The 25,393-nt window shown below is 43.8% G+C and overlaps 1 protein-coding gene across 1 annotated transcript in view; it reads left to right on the top strand.

Annotated features, from left to right (window-relative positions):
- The window catches only part of GRK6 (G protein-coupled receptor kinase 6), a 120,180-nt gene extending 95,037 nt beyond the window's left edge, over positions 1–25,143 (top strand). The window contains exons 15-16 of the mRNA XM_082252692.1: positions 10,782–10,916; positions 24,158–25,143. Of these exons, the coding sequence (XP_082108818.1) occupies positions 10,782–10,916; positions 24,158–24,208 (186 nt within the window). The 3' untranslated portion in view covers positions 24,209–25,143. The remainder of the gene's footprint in view (positions 1–10,781; positions 10,917–24,157) is intronic.
- Positions 25,144–25,393: the final 250 nt, after the last annotated feature.

The raw sequence follows: 25,393 nt of genomic DNA, 5'->3' as shown, positions 1-25,393 counted from the left end.
CCGGTCTATCCAGATACTGGGGAAATAGCTGGAGGCTTCGGCAGCGTCAGACAAGGCTGTGTAACAAGCGGTTTGCACGAACACCTTGTGAGTGAAAGCCGGCGATTGAAATAGCCGCTCAGAGCGGCGCCTAGTGATGACGTCAAGAGAATTAAAGGGACAGGTAGCTATATGCGGAAGAAATGGGCTGGAAGGGTACCGAAGGTACCAGAATCTTACACGCGGGAGCCAATGGTGCAGCTGTGTCTCAGCCAATAAGGAGGGAGAGTTCCAAACGGCCAAGGGACTCGTGGACAGAGATGGGGCTCAGGTAAGTATTGAGGGGCTGAGGGCGGCAGCTGCACACAGAAGGCTTTTTATCCTAAAGCGTAGAATGCATTAAGATAAAAAAAAAAAACGTTCTGCCTTTACAACTTCTTTAATGCTGCCCCAACAAGTTCCTAAAAATATTTGTATCAAATTGATTTTCATTTAATACATAAATTAAAATTTAGTTGGGTCCAACCAAATGTGGATCCATCTATGGCAGAGAAGTTGCTCTAATGACTTTGCTTGAGGCAGCTTTTTGTAAAGTTTTCCTCCAATCAGTGCTACAGCCAATTGGCTGCAGTGCTGATCAGTGTACTCTGTCAGCGAGGAGTCTTAGGTGCCCCAGAAGAAGTTATTTGCGACAAACCACGTAGGGTAGAGCGGCATGCTGACGTCATTGTGTAAACTGGAAGTAATAGTAAAAATGTCTGACATGCCGGCTGGAAGTTTTTTTTACTGCGCAAATAGGTTTTATATATTGTAGTGCATTTTTAAGCAGCATTAAACCGTTTTAAAGGGTTTTCATGCTATGCGGTATGTTTGTTTCTCCTATGTCCCTCTAAGTGTTGGTTGGAATGTGAGAGGAGGACATACAGGATATTGATTGTGGATGTTTCCAAACACCGCCAGTAGAAGTGATATGTCCCAGATAATGTTTTTTTTCAGAAGCCTTCATTGACCTCTCTTTAGTTAGAGGGTCATTATCTTCTGGTAAGCTTACATCTATATCTTTAACCGCTTGCCGACCGCCGCAAGTAGATTTACTGCGGCGGTCAGCCCCTGCCAGGCAGAGTGACGTTAATTAACGTCACTAGCCTGGGAGGGTCTGGGGAGCGAGCGCGCGCGCGCCCGCGGAGGCGCGCTCCCGCGCGGTCACGGACCCCCCCCCCGCGCGTGTGACCAGCGGACCCGATGTCCGCCGGCCACTCGGCGATCGTCGGGGGAGAGGGAGAATGTCAGGCAGCTTGTGTAAACAAGCCGCCTGTCATTCTCCTCGCTGTAAAGACACTGATCACACGGATCTAGTATGTAGATCCGTTGATCAGTGTCCTTACAGCTAGAGCCACAGCCAATCACAGTAAGAATCACGCCCCTAGGGACACACAAAGCCCCTCCCTCCCAAATAAAGTTAACCCCTTCACTGCCAGTGTATTTTTACAGTAACAGTGCATATATGTAGCACTGATTACTGTAGAAATGTCACTGGTAACCCCAAAAGTGTCAAAAATGTCAGTCAAGGGTCCGATCTGTCCGCCGCAATGTCGCAGTACCGCAAAAAAAATCGCAGATCGCTGCCATTACACGTTAAAAAAAAAAACAACAAAAATGACAAAAATCTTTCCCTTTGTTAGTAAACGCGATAACTTTTGCGCAAACCAATCAAAATACGCTTTTTGCGATTTTTTTTTTTTTTTTACCAAACATAGGTAGGATAAAACAAATTGGCCAAAAATGTTAAAAAATTTTGATTTTTACATTTTTTTTTGGGGGAATTTCATATAAAAAAAATGTGAAAAATATTGCTATTTTTGCAAAATTGTCGCTCTTTTTTTGTTTATAGCGCGTGATCAAAAAATCGCACAGGTGATCAAATACCACCAAAAGAAAGCTCTGTTTGTGGGAAAAAAAGGACGTCAAATTCGTTTAGGTACAGCGTCGCAGGACCGCGCAATTGTCCGTTAAAGTCACGCAGTGCCGAATCGCAAAATACCCCCTGGTCTTTTAGCAGGAAAATCCTCCGGGGCTTAAGTGGTTAAGGTGGTGGCTCTTTCCAAGAAGTGGTGGATCCCTGATCACTTACTTGTATAGAGGATTGTTTTGGATATCTTTACTTTGTGGATTGTTTTTCATGTGTACTTTTCACTAATGGACATTTTTATATGATCTCTTAGGCTCCGTTCACATCTAGGCGTTTTGGGGCGTTTTTGGGGCGTTTTTCTGCTCTAGGATCAGCTCTCAAAACGCCCAACAAGACAAATCCTATTCATTTCAATGGCCCCCCTGTTCACATCTGAGCATTTTGACGCTGTATACAAAACGCCCAACGCTCAAAAAAGTACATGAGCTTCTTTTTGGGCAGATTACAGGCGTTTTCCATTGATCTCTATTCAATCTAAAAACGCCTGCACAAAAATCGCGGTAAAAATCGCGGTAAAATCGCGGTAAAAAACGCTGCAAAAATCGCGGTAAAATCGCGGTAAAAAACGCGCGAAAAACGCTACGCTCAGGTGTGAATGTAGCCTTATTCATATTTGTTTTGTTTCCTCTTTTGTTTATGTACTTTTTGTGTTTGCACTGCAACACTTTATTTACACTTGTCACGTTGTATGCAGATTAGAGGTCCCATTTTAGATCTACATATGAATTAAATAGTAAATACAATGTAACAATACATTGATTCATTGTGTTTACTTAGTGATACTTGCACGCAGGAGAAGCCAATTATGTATTTAAGTTTTGTGCTGACCTAGGCCTGACTAAACTTGTGCACCCCCCAATTTAAATATGACCCATTCCTTCCTGTAAAGGCCACACCCCTTCCTGTTTATGACCCGTTCTGTCATCTGCAAACCACAGACCACAACCACAGTGTATCAGTGCCCATCAGCGTAGCCTCATCAGTTTCCATAAGTTCAGCCTCATCAGTGCCCATTGGTGCCGCCTCATTACTGCCCATCAGTGCAGCCTCAACAGTGGGGCATATCAGTGTAGCCCCATCAGTGGCCATCAGTACATCCCCATCAGTGGCCACTAGTGCAGCCTAAGATATTTAGACTTGTGTTTGCTGCCACTGATTGTAATTATAGGAATATTTCACTTATTTGTATAATGACTAGAACCTCCATAATCATTATACAAATGAGTGAAATACTTAGCAAACACAAGTCCAAATATCTTATAAGCTAGGAGTAATCTTACTAACCCAGTGACATATTGTGATAGCACATATGAGGTGAGCAGGCCCAAAATATTATTGCCATCATATACAATTAAAAGTCTTAATTGTATATGATGCAATTCAGTATGCTCGCTCAAGGACAAGGATGTTTAAAGAAATGGAAATTATATTATTGACATGATGCCTGCCATACCTGGGGGCAGAGGAGGGTAGGCGGAGCATTAGGCTGCAGTGCCACACTTATTAGCATTAGGGGCCATCGGACTAATTGTATTAAGTTTGGTTGGCGGCCTGCAGTCTGTCCGAATGTCCTTACTAGGGCTGTCACGACTCGTCGACTACAAAAATTAGTCGACGTGCGTAAAAGGCATCGACGCGTCACCGCGTGACGTCACACGCCCCCTGCTCGCATTGCCGGCCGGCCACTGCATTGATTGGGGCCGTTGCACTGCCCCGCCCCCGGCCCCCGCTGTGCTCCAGCCGCTGTTAGCGGCATGACATCCCGGAGGCGAGCGGCATGACATCCCGGAGGCGAGCGGCATGACATCCCGGAGGCGAGCGGCATGACATCCCGGAGGCGAGCGGCATGACATCCCGGAGGCGAGCGGCATGACATCCCGGAGGCGAGCGACGCTCTGCACACTGAGGCAGTGATGTGGTGCAATGCTCTGCTGGTGCAAAAGTTAGTAAAATGCCCTTATGCCCTTTTTTTTTTTTTTTTACTTACTGAAATAAAACATTGTCATAACTTGTGACATAATTAAAGCTTAGCCATATTTTTACAAAATGCAGAAAGATTGCCACAAAACCTAAAAATGTCTTCAATATGAACTGTCATTCTTCTATATTTCTTCTGAGTGTGTCAAATGGTGGTACAGCCACAAACTAGACATGCTGTATACAACAGCATATTCATACAATGTCATGTAGCATTTTACACATGCTTGGCGAAGCCCCTCTAATACAGCTATAGCAGTCATGCAGAAGTGACATTTTCTAGGTGCTTGATGGTGCCGCTCCACTAAATGTACTGCAGCTCTGTGTAGATGGCACTTTATTTGTGCTTGATAGTGCCTCTCTACTACAATTATAGAAGCCCTGTGTAGGTGACATTTAAAAAGTGCTTTGCTTACACGTCACATCTACAGCAGCCTTGCGTAGGTGACATTTTACAGAGGCTGGACAGTGCATCTTCACTACAACTACAGCATCCCTGTGTTGAAGACATTTGAGGTGCTCAACAGTGCCTCTCCACTTCATCTACAGCAACCCTGTGCAGTAAAAATCTGGGTCAGGAAGATCCAGTATTTTTTTCTATTACAGACAGCCTTGGTTAGCCAGCAGGTTCCATTTAAGGGCTTACTGAGGGGTCTGTACTGGGAGGAGGGGCTTACTGAGGGGTCTGTACTGGGAGGGGGGGGGGATTACTGAGGGGTCTTTACTGGGAGGGGGGGCTTACTGAGGGGTCTGTACTGGGAAGGGACTTACTGAGGGGTCTGTACTGGGAGGGGGGCTTACTGAGGGGTCTGTACTGGGAGGGGGGTTTACTGAGGGGTCTGTACTGGGAGGGGGGGCTTACTGAGGGGTCTGTACTGGGAAGGGACTTACTGAGGGGTCTGTACTGGGAGGGGGGCTTACTGAGGGGTCTGTACTGGGAGGATGGGCTTACTGAGGGGTCTGTACTGGGAAGGGACTTACTGAGGGGTCTGTACTGGGAGGGGGGCTTACTGAGGGGTCTGTATTAATTACAGGATTAATTAGCTAATCAAAAAAACACTCAATTAAGCAAAAAAAATAAAATAAAAATAATCGTTAGATTAGTTGACTAATCGTAAAAATAATCGATAGATTAGTCGACAGACAAATTAATCGTTAGTTGCAGCCCTAGTCCTTACCCGCCTGTATTATCATACTGGCAGGTAGCAGTGTGACCGCTTTATGGGGGTGCCAGACTGATTTGCCTCCTGGAACCTGCCCTCTGGCCCAATTCGCCCCATAAGACTAGCACTATACTAAAAGTGTACCGCAAGCCAGCGGGGACCCTTTTCGTGCGGGAGTCGGGAGGAGGCTGTTTTTTTTTCGTGCAGGGTGCAGCTTTTGTGCTGCCCCCCTGTAAAGTGCCACCCTAGGCCTGGCCCTTGTCGGCCTAGGTCAAGATACAGCACTGGGAGCAGCTGCATATTGACCACCGCTCCTATGTAATATAAAGCAATTACTGGCTGCCCTTTTAATAGGCTGGGGTGGGTCCAGGATGTGGGTTGAATGATGTTGGCCATAAGACTGAGGGCACCTGGTTGCAGAAAAAAATACTGCAGGGGAAATCTCTGGATTGAAGACTGTTTAAGACTGTTTGATGATTCACATCAGCGTGATTTGACAGGTCAAATCGCAGCCTACTGCTGGCAATGGGAGCATCCCAATCGGTACGATGCTGATTTTGTGGTGCCACACTGATTTCCAAAAGTAGTTCCTGCAATACTTTTGGTGACTTCAGGGGCGACTTCAATAGACATCTGTGCACGTCATCCCCAAAGTCAGACTGAAATGCGGCTTTGAAATTGTGCAAGTTCAGATGAAGTCGCACGATTTGAAAGCTGTGTTCAATGTGAACGAGGGCTAAGTGTCCTTTTTACGCAGGAGTGGCCGTGTTTTTTTTTTTTTTTTTTATATTTTTTTCATATATTTTATATAGACTACAATGGTTTTTGTACACAGATAAGGCAACTTATCATAGTTATCACCATTCACCACATAGTTACCCGTCTTATGATTAGAAAATACAATCCAAGCCTTCTATTTGTAACAAAGTTAGAGACAAAGGCCAAGTAAACTGAATGTTTTTTTTTTTATAATCCATCCAGTTAACGTGTACCAGCTATACTTTTGATAGACTTGCAACATTACAAAAATGTTTTAGGAACTTACAGGAGCTAACAATTCGTGTAACTAGATAAAAGCAGGAGTGGGTTTTATTTCCCCTAAAGGTGTAAGAACATATTATTGGAACAACTGTTGTGGATGGTCTATATATGACCAAAGCAGGAAAAAAATGGAGGCAAATATAGTAGTCGAAATGGTGATAAGGAAAAGTAGAAATGTAGAGAATAATAGGGGGGGGGGGGGGGTAGCGGCTGTATTTTGACAGCTGCATCTGGTGTGTAATATAAAGCATTTACCGGATGTAATTTCACCAGTAATAGCGGCAAGGGGACTTTTGCCACAAACCTCCCTATGTGGCAGCTGCAGGCATCACCCCTGTACTGTTTTTTAGAGCCTGTCTTGTCATAGCAAATTGGAGCAGCTAACAAGCTGCTCGATTGCTATTGCAAGCAGCGGGGAGTGACATTCCCAAATTCCCCCCCTGCTGCTTTCCTCTGCTCTCTCAGGCTCTCCCGTCCCACTGGGAGACCTGAGCTACTAGGCGGCATGTCTACCGGCTAGTCAGAAACCCATACAGAGCTGGCATTGGCTTTGATCAGGTCTCTGATATGGGAAGCCAGAAACAATGACATGACATCACTTCTGGTTTATCCGGATGTCAACAGCACCATTTTTTGAAAATCAGAAATATTCAAAAAAGCTGATCTTGGCGTTTTTAATGCTTTTAAGGGCAGAGTAGGGATTTGGGGTCTTACAGACCCTAGATCCCTCCATAAAGACTACCTGTCATGTGCCTATTGCTATCAAAAGATGATCCCCTGATGACGTCAGCGCGTCTGACGAAACGTGCATCGGGAACGTGAGACCGTGGAGTTCCGGGTTGGTGATACGCAGGAACAGAGGAGCGTCCCGTACACCGAACCCATGCTGCATTTACCCCATGAAGGCATTCTGTATATGATGTTTGAGTAAGTGCATTTCTATTAATAAACCCCATTATTAGAACATACTACGCTATCGGAGTTTCCTTATCTTTTTCCCCATACCACCCTGGAAATACTTGGAGTTCCTTGTGCGAGCTGAGCCATATTAAGGGACCTGAAGGATAGCTTTGAGGCATTTGTGGACCATATATGCTGTTTTAGACCCCCTGTAATTAAGGGGTCCACCAGCTTCGGTAAGAAGTATTTACCCTGAGCACTGGGTGGAGAAAGTCCCTATGGTGGAGGTCCCTCACTTGAAGCTAAAGTGATTTTCAGTCATTGCTGAGAGATCCGTATTGCACTGGGCACTTTAAGGACTGTTGATTTATTTCACGAAGGACTTTTTCACAACATATATATTTATTTATTTTATTTATTTATATATTTATTCACTAGTATATATATATTTATTTATGTTTATGCACACAAGCACTTTTTTGGTTGTGTTTTAAGTGTTTAAGCGCAATATATTCACCCTTTTTCACTATTTATGCGTATACACGTTTTTATTGCAGCTTGCACTATGGAAGCAATTCCTCACATATAATCAACATTTGACTAATAATTTACTATCGAATATCACCATTTGCGCAGTTTCTTTTGGGTTACCAATTCGTTATTTATAAAAGTGATATTTACTTTCTTTAAGACCGCATTAAAAGTGATAAAAAAAATTAAAAAAAATAAAGCAACAGCATAAAAATAATAAATAAATCATTTCCAAAAAATAAAGTGCCACTGTGCTAGTGTGCAAAGGCAAACGGGCGTGTCGGTCCTCGATGCACGCAAACAGCGATCGTTGTGAGGTATCACTGTGAACATCAGATCATGGCAGTAATTCTAGCACCAGACTCCCTGTATAACTCTAAAGTAGTAACCTGTAAAGGCTTTTAAAGCGTCGCCTATGGATAGTAAAATTTACACTGTTTGTTGTTGCTCGGACATGCGCAATTTTAAAGCATGACATGTTTGGTATCTGTAAACCCAGTGTAACATTATCTTTTATATTTTACAAAAAAATTGGGTTGTGGGTTGTGTTTCTTTGCATTAAAATTCAGGAAAATCAATTTTTTCCCAAATATTGTGTTTTAAAAACAGTTATGCAAATACCCATGTGACATACAACGTTGCAAAACCCACACATTTATTCTCTAGGGCCTCTACTTGAAAAAAAAAAAATTTAATGTTTTTGGGATTCTGATTTGTTATTGGGATGTGGTGGCCTCATTTCATTTTTGTATTCTCTAGTGGCTTCTGAGGCTTTGTCTTGGATGAGTGTAAATATCAGAATTTGACCTGGTATTCGCCTCTTGCTGTCTCTGTACATCTTCTCCTCCTATACTTCAGCTCTGCTATACAATCAGTAAGAGCCGGTTCACACTGGGGCGACCTGGTCGCCTGACAGGTCGTCTGCCATAGAGAAGCTGTGGACCCGTTCTAATAGGAGCGACACAAGTCGCTCCGACTTAGAAAAATGGTCCGGAGCTTCTTTGGGGCGACCCGGAGCGACCTGCATAGACTTCAATGTTGTGAAGTCCGTGCCGGCCGCTCCGAGGTCGCGGTGCGAGCAGCGCACCGCGACTTGTGAGGTAGCCCCGGCAAGTCGGATCGCTCTAATCTGAACCGGCTCTTAATGTGATAACAGGAAGCATTCTGATGGGAAGAGAAAGCAAAGTGATCAAAAAATGAGCTCATCATTCTGCTTCTTCTCCTTTCACGGACCACCAACAGGGTCCAAGACTACCTGGGCTTAGAGGAAGAGGATTGAATTATTTGAAAAACAACTGTGGGAAAAAATCTCTGGACAGAAGCGAGTTTACCTTTTAAATGGCTATACTTTTTTCGTTTATTTTTGGCTGGAGTTCTACTTTAAGGAGTTGCTTCCACCTTAAAGTAATATTAAAGATTCATTAAAAAAAAGATATATATATATATATATATATATATATATATAGCAAACATGTCATACTTACCTACTCTGCAGTGGTTTTTCACAGAGCAGCCCCGATCCTCTAGTTTATGGGTCCCCCATCAGCGCTCCTGGCTCCTCCCCCTTTACCAGTGCTTGCTACGGGGGCTCTTGTCTCATTGGCTCACTGGCCAGTGGCTCAAACTGCTGTCTCAGCCAATGAAGAGAGGGTGACCCAGGACAGTTGAGGTTCCCATGCACATCGTTGGATTTAGAGGGGGCTCCAGTGCGTATTAGGGGGCGCTGTGGTGGGAGCACCACTCAGAAGGTTTTTTTTTTACCTTCATGCATAAAATGCATGAAAGTAAAAAAACCTTCAGCCTTTACAGCCACTTTGGGCAGTCAAACATGTTTTTAAATGCAGTATGAACGCATATTAAGGAATATCAGTGAGCCTGGTTTGAGCCTTCTCTTGTGGTGTTTTCATGTGCATTAAAAAAAATAAAAAATACAGCATGCTGCATTTATCTGTACCAAAAGGTATGTGAATGCACCAAAAATGCATGTAAATTCAACTCCATAAAAAATATTACAAGAAAACCAATGCAAGTGCATTACAAGCACATGTAAACATGCATGCAGAACTGCACACACAATGCAGAGATTATGGTGTAGACGAGCCCTAAATGTGCTTTTCAATGCAACTAGTGTATGTACCTGGTTTTGACTTGGTATCCACCCTTTGTTATCCTCGTATACAGCAACAATCAGGCTGGGAGAAGGAGGGGTGGTTTAACGAGCAAGTTAACAGCTCACATCCATTGGAGTACCTTAACATTTTGACAGGGGGCAAGAACAGAGGGATGACACCTCACTGTGCTGCTGCTGTGCCTTCATTTTCCATTTACTAGATGAGGTTGATCAAGCTATATTGTTGAACTGCATTAGAGAAAAGTCTCTGGCTCTGTAGTCTAGTAGGAATGTGTATATTTCCGAACTAGATGGACATTGCCTGGAGTTCAGCTTTAAATTGGCACTGCATGTCCTGGTGGTGGTGGTGGCGGTGGCCTGCTGTGCCGCTGGAGGAACCATTCATTCAAGAAATTTTATTTTTTTATTTTACTGTTTATATCTTGCAGCGCCCTATGGGATCTCTGGGTATGTTTTGGCACTGGGCCTCTCCCCATTGCCTCCCTGGGGGTGCTTTTATGGATTGCATTAACTTCCTAGGTTTTAACCTGCATCTACAAGCCATATCATCCTTATTGAAAAAAGTAATGTAACTTATTGGTTTAATAAAACACAGTTAAGGTCCATCTTATTGCCCCTGAAGAAGAGCAAGTCTCAAAACGCATCGGGATTTTTAGGCAGAAGTCTTTCTGTGTTACTAGATCAATCCTGATTTGGGAGATTGTAGGATCTGAAAATGTACCGTGTTTAGCATTTATGGCATTTCTTAACCTTGTGTATGTTTTGTGGGATACACTTCCAAAGCTATGACCGATACTGTGGATTTTTAGCTGTAAATTATAAAGCTTGCATGGATTTTTAATACCATTTTTCTTTATTTGTGTGCCCCAAAAATCCCCACCACCCACATTTTCTCATTTGTATATCAGCCTTTTTGGGCATGGGTCTTCAAACACACCCTTTTATATTATATTTAAATTGCCTTGGCCTTGCCCCTTGAAATGTTAAAATGTTGCTATACAACTGGGGCACGCCTCCTGACTTTCACAGTCACTGAAGAAATGAAAGATTCGAAAATAAAAATGTTGTTTATTATGTGTTCTCTTTTTAGATGATAGAGACCGACTGCTTCAAAGAACTAACTGAAATGTCCATAGATGGACCTGTCCCACCTGATCTGGACTGGAGAGGTCTACCTTCCCCACAACCCAAGAAAGGGCTGCTGCAGCGACTGTTCAGCAGACAGGTGATGCTAGAAAGAATGTTAGGATTTATACTGGTTATTCAGAACTGGATAAATTCCAGGATCTAGAAAGGCTTAGGGGCTGATTTACTAAATCTGGAGAGTGCAAAATTTGGTGCAGCTGTGCATGGTAGCCAATCAGCTTCTTAAGTCAGTTTGTTCAAATAAAGTGTTACTAAACCCAGGACCCTGCATCCACTATATCTGGTCTCTCACAGTACACAGAACATGGAAATGCAATTATTTTAGTAAGTCTAAATTACTAAATACCTTTTCTCATCAGCAGTATATAGCAGTCTTGTGACTTATATTAGTGTCTGGTTAAAGCTTGTAGGAGGAGTTTTAATTCTACTCTAACTGACCTATGAGGCTGCTGGAACCCTAACCCTCTGTCTGGACAGTGCTGATTGGCCCTGTGCTGATTACATGCACCCTCCCAAGAACAAAAATAAAAAAACTCTCTAGCATTGCATACCAAACTGAGCATGTGAAGAGTGACTCCAAAGGCTCTGTCTTATCAGATGGATTGGGGACTGTGGAAGAAGGGGAGGATCAGAGAGGACCAGATCAAACAGCCTTTTTACTCAATGCAGAGGATTAACCCCTTAGGTTCCACAGTGAGTTTAACAAGAATGCTTTACTTCATTTACAGACTGATATTACTGTTGAGGGTTTAGTAACACGTTAAAGTGGTTGTTAAGCCACTATATCATCTGTATACCATCTCTTCTTATCTTATCTCATCTATATAATGCTGTGTGTGCCTGTGCTGTTTAAAAAAAAGTGCAGATTTCTACCTTATCCTAGAGCGTCTCCTGGCGCTCACGTGACTCCTTGGCTCTCTCCTTTCCCCAGCTGACAGCTATTAAAGGAGGGGGGGAGAGGAGCAGAGAGCTAAGGAATCATGTGAGGTGAGGTAGAAGTCTGCATTTTTTTATACAGCACAGGCACTGGGACACACCATTATATAACAGATGGGATGGTATACAGATGATATAGTTTTGTATAGCAGCAGGAGGGGGGGGTGTGGCTGGAGCTGACAGGCAGGCAGGGGAGGTGGGAGAGGACAGGGGAGAGCAGAGAGGAGAGCTGCGGATGACAAAGGCACAGAAACTGACCACAGAAACTGTCAGGGCTCGGCAGCTATGATACACCGTGGTCAGTTTACAGGGGGGAGGACAAAACCAGGCAGGATCAGCCAGGTATTTCAGGTGATACAGGGGGCAAAATGACACAGTACAAGCACTGAGCTGTAAAACATGCTTTAAGGGAACAGGATCTATTTTATTTATTTATTTTTGGGTAACAAACACTTTAAGCTTTAACAAAATAATCTGGAAGCTCATTGGTTTCTATGCAGAGCTGCATCAGATTTTGCACACTCCAATTTTAGTAAAAAAGCCCTAATATTTCTAAATTTGTACAGCTGTTGTCAAAGATTTCTAAAGTATTTTCTTGTAGCATTATTATACAATTGCTATATTATAACAATTATTGTTGTTTTTTCTCAACGTGTATATATACGTCACTTTGCCTGTGAGGGGCTGACCGCCGCAGTATATCTACTTGCGGCGGTCAGCAAGTGGTTAAATGCATTTTATGTACAGTCTATTGTGTGTTTTAGGCCCCTTTCACACTTATGCGACGTGATTTTACCGCGATTTTGCGACGCGACTTTGCCGCGATTTTGAAAGCAATGGCTATGGCTCAAAACGCAATCAAATCGTGGCAAAGTAGTGCAGGAACTACTTTGAAGTCGATTCGACTTCAAAACGCACTGATATGAATGGGGCTCATTGAAAATAATGGAAAACGACTTGTCATGCGATTTTGCGGTCCAAAATCGCGGGACAAGTCGCACTAGTGTGAAAGGGGCCTAAAGGAAATAGAAAGGGGTCAATAGGAAGGTTTCAGTTCTGCTAGCAATCTTTTAACAAACTGCATCGCTCTTAAAAGTGAAGACAAAAATGATCTGATTTACAAGAATGAACCTAATTTGTTTGCATTTGAAACGTGCGTTAAAACCCATAAAGCAGAAGTGTGCGCCCTTCATTCCGTTTTTTTGTTGTTTTTTTTAATTAGAGATTCCAGCTGCATTTTGTATTCATTTCCAGCATGCAATGCAGCCACCACATTTTATAATTGGTAAGCTGCAATATATTAAAACATTTTTATTTAGATTTAATACCACTTTAAGTGATCACAGGCACTAGGTACTATGTATACAGTGTAGATAGATAGATAGATAGATAGATAGATAGATAGATAGATAGATAGATAGATAGATAGATAGATAGATAGATAGATATAGATATAGATATAGATATAGATATATATATAGATATATATAGTATGTAGACCTTCGCAATGAATAGCATACCAGCATATAGCAATACTTCTCATTGTTACAAAAATAGTATGCGTCAAATGTAAAAAAGTGGATCCAAAGGCCAAGCATAGTTTATAGATACATAGAGCAACACCAGATAACATGCACCTCGCCTTTATGTACTGATATCCTTTTGTAACTATGAGATGTATTTCTAATATTTGTATGCTGTATACACACACACCTAAATCTACTATGGAAACTGTTAAACTAGTGATATAATTTATACAAAGAATTATTGCTGCATTATTTTTGCTTTTGTGGTGTGCCTAAAGTGCTATTAAACGCAACAATAAAATTGTAATATATACTGTAACTTATCAATCCCTAACTGTGGTGGCTGCATCATTTTTTTTTCCGGGGGGGGTGCCTTTTTTTCTTTTATTTTCACTTAGTGTCCTAGCCAGTAACACACTTTCTATCTTAGGGCCGTTTCCCACCCGAATCGCACAGGAACGCGTTCCCGTTCCACTCCTGTGCGACTCCGTGCATGCACTACTTTTGGTGCGATCCAGTTGAATGGGCTGAAAATTGCACCGGATTGCACCAAAAGTAGCATGCACTACTTGTCATAAACACACTGCATTGAATGGCATGGTACTGAGGCATAAGAAGGTCTCCTTTAAGCCGCACACCTATATGCAATCCCATGGATCAATGGTTAATGGCAACCTCAGCCTGGACTCTCACCAGACCACGCCCCTAAAACATTTCGCTCCACCCCTCTGAGCTTAATCATGGTGATATAGATGTGCAGCTCAAGGGAGACCTTCTTATACATTCAGCGCTCACAGGAGCCGGGATGAGTTCCCTCCCAGACGGTGAGTAGATAGATGTCAAGGACTTGTGCCCCTTCGAGAGCCTGAGCTCACATATTGGGTCTTTTGGGTTCACAATGGTACTGAGGTACCTGAGGTCTCTCCTTTGGATTAAGAAGCATTGGAGGTCCCTTTGAATAGCTGTTTTGTCAGTCTGGAGATTGGGTAGTGTTAGATGCACTAGCTGATTTAGATGGACTTGACTTACAAATTAAAGCTGAACTCCAGCTAACATTTTTTTAGTGGTTACAGTAATAATTGTTTCCTTTGGGATAAAATAAATAAACAACCCTGTCAGTTTTAAATGGTTTGTCTTAACCCTCGTGTCACTTTTGCTGGACAGCTTGGTCTAGTAACAGAATAGAAAAATAACAGACTTACTGGCCAGATCACCAGGTTAAAATAAAGGCAAAAAAAAATAATAAAAAGAATGCAACTACCACATCTGGTTAACTGCAATATGATAAATGTACAATGGATATAAAAAGTCAGGTTTCTTTGATGTAAAAAAAAATGAGACAAAGATAAGTAATTTTAGAACATTTTACACCTTTAATGTGCCTTATAAACTGTACAACTCAAGAAAACAGAAAACAAACTGAAATCTTTTAGGGGGGGAGAAAAAATAAAAAATAAAATAATGGGGTTGCATAAGTCTGCACATCCCCTTATAATTGGGGATGTAGCTGTGTACAGAATTAAGCAATTACATTCAAACGCATGTTAAATTGGAGTCAGTACACACCTGCCGTCATTTAAAGTGGCTCTGATTAAACCCAAATAAAATTCAGCTGTTCTAGTAGGTCTTTCCTGATATTTTCTTAGTCGCATCCTACAGCAAAAGTCATGGTCCTCAGAGAGCTTCCAAAGCATCAGAGGGATCTCACTGTTAATAGGTATCAGTCAGGAGAATGGTACAAACTAATTTCCAAGGCATTCGGTATACCATGGAACACAGTGAGGACAGTCATCATCAAGTGGAGAAAATATGACACAACAGTGACATTACCAATGGACGTACCTCTAAAATTGATGAAAAGACGAGAAGAAAACTGGTCAGAGAGGCTGCCAAGAGGCCTACAGCAACATTAAAGGAGCTGCAGGAATATCTGGCAAGCAATGTTCCCTCTAATTTTTTACTGGGCTGAGCAAATAAAAAAATTTCTGAGCGCAGTGCTCCCCAACCTTTTTATCGCCGCGGACCGGTCAACGTTTGATCATTTTTCTGTGGCCCCCAATCAATGCAGAGTGCCCACAGCATTGCCCCCAATCAATGCAGAGTGCCACAGCATTGCCCCCAATCAATGCAGAGTACTACAGCATTGCCCCCAATCAATGTAGAGATGCCAGCGTGCCCCTTTTCAATGTAGAGGTGCCAGTGTGCCCCCTTTCAATGTAGAGATGCCAGTGTGCCACCTTTCAATGTAGAGATGCCAGTGTGCCACCTTTCAATGTAGAGATGCCAGTGTGCCCCCTTTCAATGTAGAGATGCCAGTGTGCCCCCTTTCAATGTAGAGATGCCAGCGTGCCACCTTTCAATGTAGAGATGCCAGTGTGCCCCCTTTCAATGTAGAGATGCCAGCGTGCCACCTTTCAATGTAGAGATGCCAGCGTGCCCCCTTTCAATGTAGAGATGCCAGTGTGCCCCCTTTCAATGTAGAGATGCCAGTGTGCCCCCTTTCAATGTAGAGATGCCAGTGTGCCACCTTTCAATGTAGAGATGCCAGTGTGCCCCCTTTCAATGTAGAGATGCCAGTGTGCCCCCTTTCAATGTAGAGACTCTTCAGTCCCGAGTCTAGTAATGGTTCTGCCATTTTTTCAGTTTTTAATTAATGCAGAGTGCCCACAGCATTGTCCCCAAATCAATGTAGAGATGCCAGTGTTCCCCCCCCCCCGTGCACTTACCTCATGGTCACGGGCGGCAGCTTCTCTTCAGTTCATTCCCCGGCTTCCTGCCTCTCCTCAGTCCTCCTGACTCCCCGAGTCCCGGCGCCTCTTCCTCGGCCAATGGCATGAAGTTGGCCTTTCGGCCAATCAGGAAGCGGGAGGACCCGCTCCCTGATTGGCCAGGAGGAGGATCCGTGTGACAATAGCGAATTTTCATTCGCTATTGTCACACAATGGGCGTGCTCTCGCGGCGCACGCTCTGCTACACGGCCGCCACGTCTGCGGCTGCGCGGTTTGAATAGGTGCTTGCGCGGGACCTTCATTCACACTGCGCGCCCGCGCATGCGCGCAGGCTAAAGGGAACACTGCTGGCAAGTACTGGCTGTGTGGCACATGTGACAACAATCTCCCGTATTCTTCATATGTCTGGGCTATGGGGTAGAGTGGCAAGACAGGAGCCTTTTCTGATTAAGAAAAACATCCAAGCCTGGCTAAATTTAGAAAAAAACACATCTGAAGTCTCCCAAAAGCATGTGGAAAAATGTGTTATGGTCTGATGAAACCAAGGTTGAACTTTTTTGGCCATAATTCCAAAAGATATGTTTGGCGCAAAAACAACACTGCACATCACCAAAAGAACACCATACCCACAGTGAAGCATGGTGGTGGCAGCGTCATGCTTTGGGGCTGTTTTTCTTCAGCTGGAACAGGGGCCTTAGTGACGGTAGAGGGAACTATGAACAGTTCCAAATAACAGACAATATTGGCACAAGACCTTCAGGCTTCTGCTAGAAAGCTGAACATGAAGAGGAACTTCATCTTTCAGCATGACAAAAAACCCAAAGCATACATCCTAATCAATAGATGGCTTCACCAGAAGAAGATTCAAATTTTGGAATGGCCCAGCCAGAGCCCAGACCTGAATCCATTTGAACATCTGTGTGGTGATTGGAAGAGGGCTGTGCACAGGCGATGCCCTCCCAATCTGACAGATTTGGAGTGTTTTGCAAAGAAGTGGGCAAATGTTGCCATGTCAAGAACCATGCTGATGGACTCATACCCAAAAAGACTGAGTGCTGTAATAAAATCAAAAGGTGCTTCAACAAAGTGTTCATTTAAGGGTGTGCACACCTATGCAACCATATTATTTTAGTTTTTTCGTTTTACTTCCCTCCATCTAAAAGATTTCAGTTTGTTCAGTTTATAGGTCACATTAATGGTGTAAAAGGTTCTGAAATTATTTATCTTTGTCTCATTTTTTTACATCACAGGCACACGGAGAACATGCAAACTCCATACAGGTAGTGCCGTAAAAAATATTTGTTTCTCTAGCGCTCATTGACAGACGTAGTCCTCGGTGATACAGCACCTTCGGGTTATGTTGCCTCCACAGGAGCAGGACTAGACAGGAAATTAAAAAGCTCTGGCCACACCCTAGGGGCAGTCCCAGAGGGTATATCCTCTCTCTCTCTGCCTCAGCAAATCAGTTATTTTCTGTCTAGTTAGGAGTAAGGACCTAGATACCTTGCTGGGATCTTAGGTCCTGGCAAGATTTTTTTCTTAAAAGATTTTTTCTCCAGTGTTCCTGTGAGATCTTCAAGCAAGAAAGCTGAACTGGGCGACGGGCTGGATGTTGAGATCCGGTGGTCACCCCAGTTCAGCCTACGAGCGCGTGCAGGCCATAGCTCCGCGCTGGGTCGGCCGCGACAAAGTCCCATTAAAGGACTGACCCCGCGAGTTAAACGTCTCGCTGAAATGCCAAAGACCATGAGTCACGGCGTCCATATCGGTCGACAGCCCTCCCGCCCCGGTGGAGAGGGGTACTGTCAGGAGTTGGTGCCCGCCTGGTTCCGGTATGGTGAGTAGTATGTTCCCCCTTTTCCCCTGACGGGTCTTGTGGTGAACGCGGGCCCCTCTCTGTATGGTAAGATAGAGTCCCTCTCTATCCTATAAATGACACAGATCCTCCTACTTTGAGTGTGATTTTATGTGCAAAAAGCCAGGAGGCTTGGTTTGGGAGCTAACAATCTAAATTGTATACATGTTAAAAAGATTGTAATCAGTGGCATTCTGGGAATCTTACGGTGATAAGAATAAGCTACCTACCAGTCAGAAGCCACGGACATGTAGACTGCCTTCCTAATCAGATCTCCAGCTATTAGCAGGCCTCCCGAATGGCCATGCGGTCCGCCAGGGCCGGTACCGCCAACCACGCCAAATCCCCATGCAGAGAGAGTGTTGTGTGCCCTGCAGCACACCGCTATTCAGTACAGGCCGCCGCCATTTTTTTTTTTTTGCTGGATTGCACGAGCCGCCATTTTGGCGTAGCCTCGTGTCTCCAGTATGGGGGCGGCCATGTTTGAGGTGATCCAAACACCTCGTGGAGCTAGGGGAGGCGCCGGAAGGCGTGCAGAGGGGCGGAGCCCCCTCCTTTCTTCCTGGGCAGCCAGCCAAAAGACTTCCTGTTTGTCAAGACAGCGCTGTAACCTGTTGCAGTTAAACTCTGAGCATCAAGTGGTGAGCCTGGGGGTCTATCTCTCTCTCTCTCTCGATCGATAGGGATCCCTAGCAGGTAACACTAAGGGGCTTTTTGTGGCGCTGGGGGTCTGAAAAAAAAAAAAAAAAAAAGTTTTTTATTTTTGAATTATATTATCCAGGAAAGTGACTGGAATTATCATGGACCCTGCCACACATATTCCCCCACCTGTTTCCCTCGAGGGGGCCACGGGACCCGCCGGTGCACAGAGTGTAGAGTCATTTACAGCAATTTTGGAGTCTATGGTGGCTCGGGTGGAGGCGGCCTGTCAGGGACGGGGGTCAAGGAAGCGACCCCCGCATACCCCTATACTATCTGACACCTCTGACTCAGATTCAGAGATGGTCACTGCAGTTGCAGGTTCCTCTGCAAGGGCTGTTGTCTCAGGTAAAGCCCCCTCAGACAGTGAGGAGGACGCTTCTTCTCCCGCTATAATTCAGGAAGAAGCATTGGTGGACGCACTAGTTGTGGCAGTGCAGGAAACCTTAAAACTTGAGGCTTTACCGGCAGAGGCAACTGAAACAGAGATTCCTTTTGGTACTAATAAGCCCATCAAAACGGTGAAGGTTTTTCCTGTACCCAAGTGTTTCGGTAATCAGATTAAAGGAGAATGGGAGCATTCTAAACGTACCTTTACTATTTCCAAGCGTATTGCTAGACGCTATCCGTTTGAGGATTCCATCATTAAGAAATGGACGGTACCATCAGTGGTGGATCCACCTATTTCCAGGCTGAATAAAGCCACGGTTATCCCAGTGGAGGACACTTCGTCCTTTAAGGATCCGGTGGATCGAAAGATGGAAGCAGAGTCCCGCACCATCTTCTCTCTGATAGGGTCAGCATTTAGACCAGTAATTGTTATTGGTCTAGTTTCCCAGACACTTACGGAATGGGCGAGAATGGTACGCCAAGACCTTAGGGGAAAAGATATTCCCCAGGAGACATCTGATTTGATGGAACAGATTATACAAGGGCTACAGTTTATCTGTGACGCAGCCTTGGACACTACTCCCTTATTAGGGCATGCATCTATGTCAGCGGTGATCCTCAGACGTGTGCTGTGGTTAAAATGCTGGTCAGCTGACCTAGGTTCCAAAAAGACCTTGACAAATCTCCCTTTTCAGGGGAATCGTCTATTTGGGGCCAACCTAGATGAAATCATTAAGGATGCCACTGGGGGCAAGAGCACTTTTTTGCCACAGGCTGCTAAAGCTAAGGGACCTCGCAACAAGCGAGGACCTTTCTTTACCGCCCATAAAGGGCGCCCGGCTGGTACTAGCGGGAAAGGCAAGACTCCTCCAGGAGGGTTCAAGAAGGGCTGGTCGGACAAGCAGAGGACCAACCCAGCCAAACCCGAAGCAAAGGAGTACACAGCCTGAAGGTGCGCCCCCACCCGGTTTCAGGGTGGGGGGACGTTTTCACCGGTATTCAGGACATTAGATCGAGCATCAACCACTACTACCGGTGCGATTCTTCCCTTCCAACATTTAAGTACTACAGGAAGCGGTAGTTACCGTTCCCTGAATAGATCTTTTCCTTTACCTTTTCCTAAGAATAGTCCCTATACCTCACAGGAATCGGATCTGGTTGACCAGATAGGCCAAGTAGCCTCTAGTCGGGTGACTTCGGTCCCTGAGGTTCAACCAGAAAAGATCACCCTTCCTGATAACAATCAGGTATCTGATAAATGTGTGGGAACAGAAAACGACCAGACTTTCTCGGATGGTCGGGTCAGATACCTCTAGGGACGCCTGGTTCAGATTCTATCAGCGCCAGTGGTCCTAGAAATTCTAGGCTGGCCTCCTCAAGCCGACCTGGCCGACTTGGACATGCTAGTCGCAGACGTTCCGTGGGAACTTCGTCTCAGGGAGTGTCTGTGGTCTCAAGGACCAATTTACCATCATGCTTTACAGTCGCTGGTTTTAATGGCCTGGCCATCGAGACCCAAGTACTGAAGGACAGAGGTTTGTCTACTTCAGTCATTCCTACCCTTATTAAAGCAAGGAAAGCGACTTCCAGCAAGGTCTATTATCACACATGGAAGACTTATATTGCGTGGTGCGAATCTTTAGGATTTCCTCCACGTACCTATTCGGTGACTCGAATATTGGCCTTTTTGCAACAAGGGGTTGAGCAGAAGCTAGCCTTGAGCACCATCAAGGGTCAAGTTTCAGCATTAGCAATCTTCTTTCAGAAGCCTTTAGCTACCAAGTCCTTGGTGCGGAATTTCATCCAGGGGGTGCGGCACCTGGCTCCACCAGTCCGCGCGCCCTTACCGCCCTGGGATCTTAATTTGGTTTTGTCGGTTCTACAGAAACCTCCCTTTGAAAACATCAGGGAGATTCCCTTGCTTACTTTATCCCAGAAGGTGGCCTTCTTGGTGGCTATTACTTCTGCTCGCAGGGTGTCAGAACTGGCTGCATTATCATGCCAGTCCCCATACCTAGTGATTCATAGGGATAAGGTAGTACTTCATCCTAAGCCATCTTTTCTTCCTAAGGTGGTTTCAGATTTTCATCTAAATGAAGATATTGTACTACCTTCCTTGTGTCCTCAGCCCAAGCATCATCGGGAACATGCGTTGCATTCCTTAGATGTGGTTCGGGCAATCAGGGTATACCTGAAAGCTACGGAATCATTCCGTAAGACGGATTCACTTTTTGTGATCACGGATGGCCCCAGAAAGGGTTTGCCTGCATCTGCCGTGACCATTGCCAAATGGATTAGACAAACGGTGGTACAGGCTTATTCTATTAAGGGTCAGAGTCCTCCGTTCCCTGTTAGGGCGCACTCCACTCGAGCGCTCAGTACTTCCTGGGCCTTTCGCCATCAGGCGTCAGTGGTCCAGGTATGTAAGGCGGCCACCTGGTCGTCGGTACATACCTTTACAAAATTCTATAAAATTGATGTGACGGCATCGGCGGATGCCTCATTTGGCCGCAAGGTTTTGCAGGCCGCAATTTGAGGAGACCGGTGGTCTACCTCGAGGGTTTTTTCTGTTTGAAAAAAAAAAAAAAGGTTTTTTCTCTTTTTTGTTGAGTCTCATCATTAAGGATGAGCATTGTAAACTTCTAGTTGGCACCGGTTGGGCCTTCTAGATTGGGATTTGATTTTCATTTTCCCACCCTTCATTTGTGATACTGCTCTGGGACGTCCCGAAGGTGCTGTATCACCGAGGACTACGTCTGTCAATGAGCGCTAGAGAAAAATGGATTTTTGTAAAATCTTACCGTAAAATCCTTTTCTCTTAGCTCATTGACAGACGTAGTCCCCGCCCCTCTGTTTTTTTGAGTTGGGTTGGGTTAAAATCTCTAAAGACTGCTTTTTCACATAACTGATTTGCTGAGGCAGAGAGAGAGAGGATATACCCTCTGGGACTGCCCCTAGGGTGTGGCCAGAGCTTTTTAATTTCCTGTCTAGTCCTGCTCCTGTGGAGGCAACATAACCCGAAGGTGCTGTATCACCGAGGACTACGTCTGTCAATGAGCTAAGAGAAAAGGATTTTACGGTAAGATTTTACAAAAATCCATTTTTTGGAGTTTAAAGTCACTTTTTAATCTATTTTTACAAAAATGGATGTGGGTAATACAAACTGACATTTTGCTGGCCACTAGAAATGCCTAAAATAGAACTAATGCAAGGTAAACCAACAGGTTAATGTTAATGCCAGCACTTTTTAGCAACACATACATACTTTTCGTTTCCTCTTGTACTGCTGAGTTGAGCCACTGGGAGAAAAGGAAAGCCCTCTGTAAGATATTTATGAGAGTCATACAGTGCATTGCGAAAGTATTTGGCCCCCTTGAACTTTGCGACCTTTTGCCACATTTCAGGCTTCAAACCTAAAGATATAAAACTATAATTTTTTGTGAAGAATCAACAAGTGGGACACAATCATGAAGTGGAACGAAATTTATTGGACATTTCAAACTTTTTTAACAAATAAAAAACTGAAAAATTGGGCGTGCAAAATGATTAAGCCCCCTTAAGTTAATACTTTGTAGCGCCACCTTTTGTTGCGATTACAGCTGTAAGTCGCTTGGGGTATGTCTCTATCAGTTTTGCACATCGAGAGACTGAAATTTTTGCCCATTCCTCCTTGCAAAACAGCTCGAGCTCAGTGAGGTTAGATGGAGAGCGTTTGTGAACAGCAGTTTTCAGTTCTTTCCACAGATTCTCGATTTGATTCAGGTCTGGACTTTGACTTGGCCATTCTAACACCTGGATATGTTTATTTGTGAACCATTTTATTGTATTGTATTGTATTGTATTGTTTTGAATCATTGTCTTGTTGGAAGACAAATCTCCGTCCCTGTCTCAGGTCTTTTGCGGACTCCATCAGGTTTTCTTCCAGAATGGTCCTGTATTTGGCTCCATCCATCTTCCCATCAATTTTAACCATCTTCCCTGTCCCTGCTGAAGAAAAGCAGGCCCAAACCATGATGCTGCCACCACCATGTTTGACAGTGGGGATGGTGTGTTCAGGGTGATGAGCTGTGTTGCTTTTACGCCAAACATAACGTTTAACAAAAAGTTCGATTTTGGTTTCATCTGACCAGAGCACCTTCTTCCACATGTTTGGTGTGTCTCCCAGGTGGCTTGTCGCAAACTTTAAACAACAGTTTTTATGGATAGCTTTAAGAAATTGCTTTCTCCTTGCAAGATTTGTGCAGTATACACCTCAGCTGTAGATCTCTGCAGTTCATCCAGAGTGATCATGGACCTCTTGGCTGCATCTCGGATCAGTCTTCTCCTTGTATGAGCTGAAAGTTTTGAGGGATGGCCAGGTCTTCATAGATTTGCAGTGGTCTGATACTCCTTCCATTTCAATATTATCGCTTGCACAGTGCTCCTTGGGATGTTTAAAGCTTGGGAAATCTTTTTGTATCCAAATCCGGCTTTAAACTTCTCCACAACAGTATCTCGGACCTGCCTGGTGTGTTCCTTGTTCTTCATGATGCTCTCTGCGCTTTAAACGAACCTCTGAGACTATCACAGTGCAGGTGCATTTATACGGAGACTTGATTACACACAGGTGGATTCTTTTTATCATCATTAGTCATTTAGGTCAACATTGGATCATTCAGAGATCCTCACTGAACTTCTGGAGAGAGTTTGCTGCACTGAAAGTAAAGGGGCTGAATAATTTTGCACGCCCAATTTTTCAGTTTTTTTATTTGTTAACAAAGTTTGAAATATCCAATAAATTTCGTTCCACTTCATGATTGTGTCCCATTTGTTGTTGATTCTTCACAAAAAATTACAGTTTTATATCTTTATGTTTGAAGCCTGAAATGTGGCAAAAGGTCAAAAAGTTCAAGGGGGCCGAATACTTTTGCAATGCATTGTGTACCTAAGACAGGGCAACGAATTACCAGTGAGGCCACGCTGATTGGCCCAGTGCTGTCACGTAATCCTCCATATCTGAAAGGACTTGGTATTTCCTTCTATTTCTGTTTCTGAACACAGCTGCAAAGAAGTAGAGGTTAAGTATATGTGGGCAGTATATAGAGAATAGATGCAAACCTGTGCCGGTTTAATTGTAGTCTTTCCATTTAGTCACATGGCCACTTTCACTGTATTAGTTCTGATTGTACTTTTTCTCCTTCTCCAGGACTGTTGTGGTAACTGCAGTGATAGTGAAGATGAGCCGACTCGCCTATAGCTTTGTGGGACTTCAAAACAATTGAGTTGAACCGGTTTACAGTTGTTTTTTTCTTTTTTTTCTTTTTTTTTTTTTTTTGCACACTTATTACCACACACTTCCCCCCAGGAAGGCAGTTACAACACAGTGCTATATGAATTGGACACCAGTTGTCTGCTAAGGGAATTGTGTAAAATATTTTATGTATAAATGGAAATCTATGAATATAGGAATGTATATTTTCAGCGTTGTTTTGCCCTCAGCGGCTCGATTAACTCCATCCCTTGCTGCCATAGGCCAAAGGACTGCACAGGCCTCTCAGGAAGGACTAGAGAAAGGAAACCACACAATATTTCACACTGTCCTTTCTATCTTTGTGCTAAAAGATTTTTTTTATTTTTGTTTAAAAATTTTATTTTTTTTTACTTCTGTATAGGAATACATAGGGTATTTACCACAGTCCTCACTTCAAACTCTTTTGTGAGTTAAACCTCCACTTGCGTATATTATGTTTGTCTTTTTCATGTTATGTAAAGCTAAAAATGGACGTCTAGTAATCCAGTATGTGAAAAACTACTTTTAAGCATTTAGGTGTGTCATTTCAAGGCAGGTGATATAATGCTTGTTCGGGCCACACTGGGCATTATGGGTAAAACCTTAGACTCTGTCATGGTGAGCCTGCAAATGTTGGAAGGGACCGGTTTCATAGGGTAATGGCACACTGGCGCTTTTTAAGCTAGCATATTACTATGCTAGACATAGTAATAAAGAGTTAACTGCTACAGACAATCTTCACAATTTAAAAGGGTCACAGCTTTTTGTCAGTGCTTGTTCAGCCTAGAAATGTTATGTACTACATGTGCCAATAGCAACCGATTCATTGTTATATTTATTTCTGCTTTAAATTATTAAAAGATGGAATATGATTGGTTGCTATGGTTCTAAGAATTTATTCATATCTCTTTGAACTGGCTTTTTAAACGCAACAGATATTTAGAAGCCTAGTGTATGTACTTGAAGGGGGAAGGTTTATTACCTTCATACATTCTATGCATGAAGGTAAATAACATCCGGTATGCAGCTTCCCCCGCAGGCCCTTTTTAATACTTTCTGGAGCCCGATCTTGATCCAGTGATGTGCATGAGAGCAGCAGCTCTCCCAGGTCTCCCCCTCCTCATTGGCTGAGACACCGGGAGCCATTAGCTC

Source organism: Pelophylax lessonae (genome assembly GCF_965119305.1).
Source record: "Pelophylax lessonae genome assembly, chromosome: 4".
In the NCBI taxonomy this organism is placed as follows: domain Eukaryota; kingdom Metazoa; phylum Chordata; class Amphibia; order Anura; family Ranidae; genus Pelophylax; species Pelophylax lessonae.
Note: the sequence above shows the minus strand (reverse complement) of the source record. Positions and strands in the feature narration are given on the sequence as shown.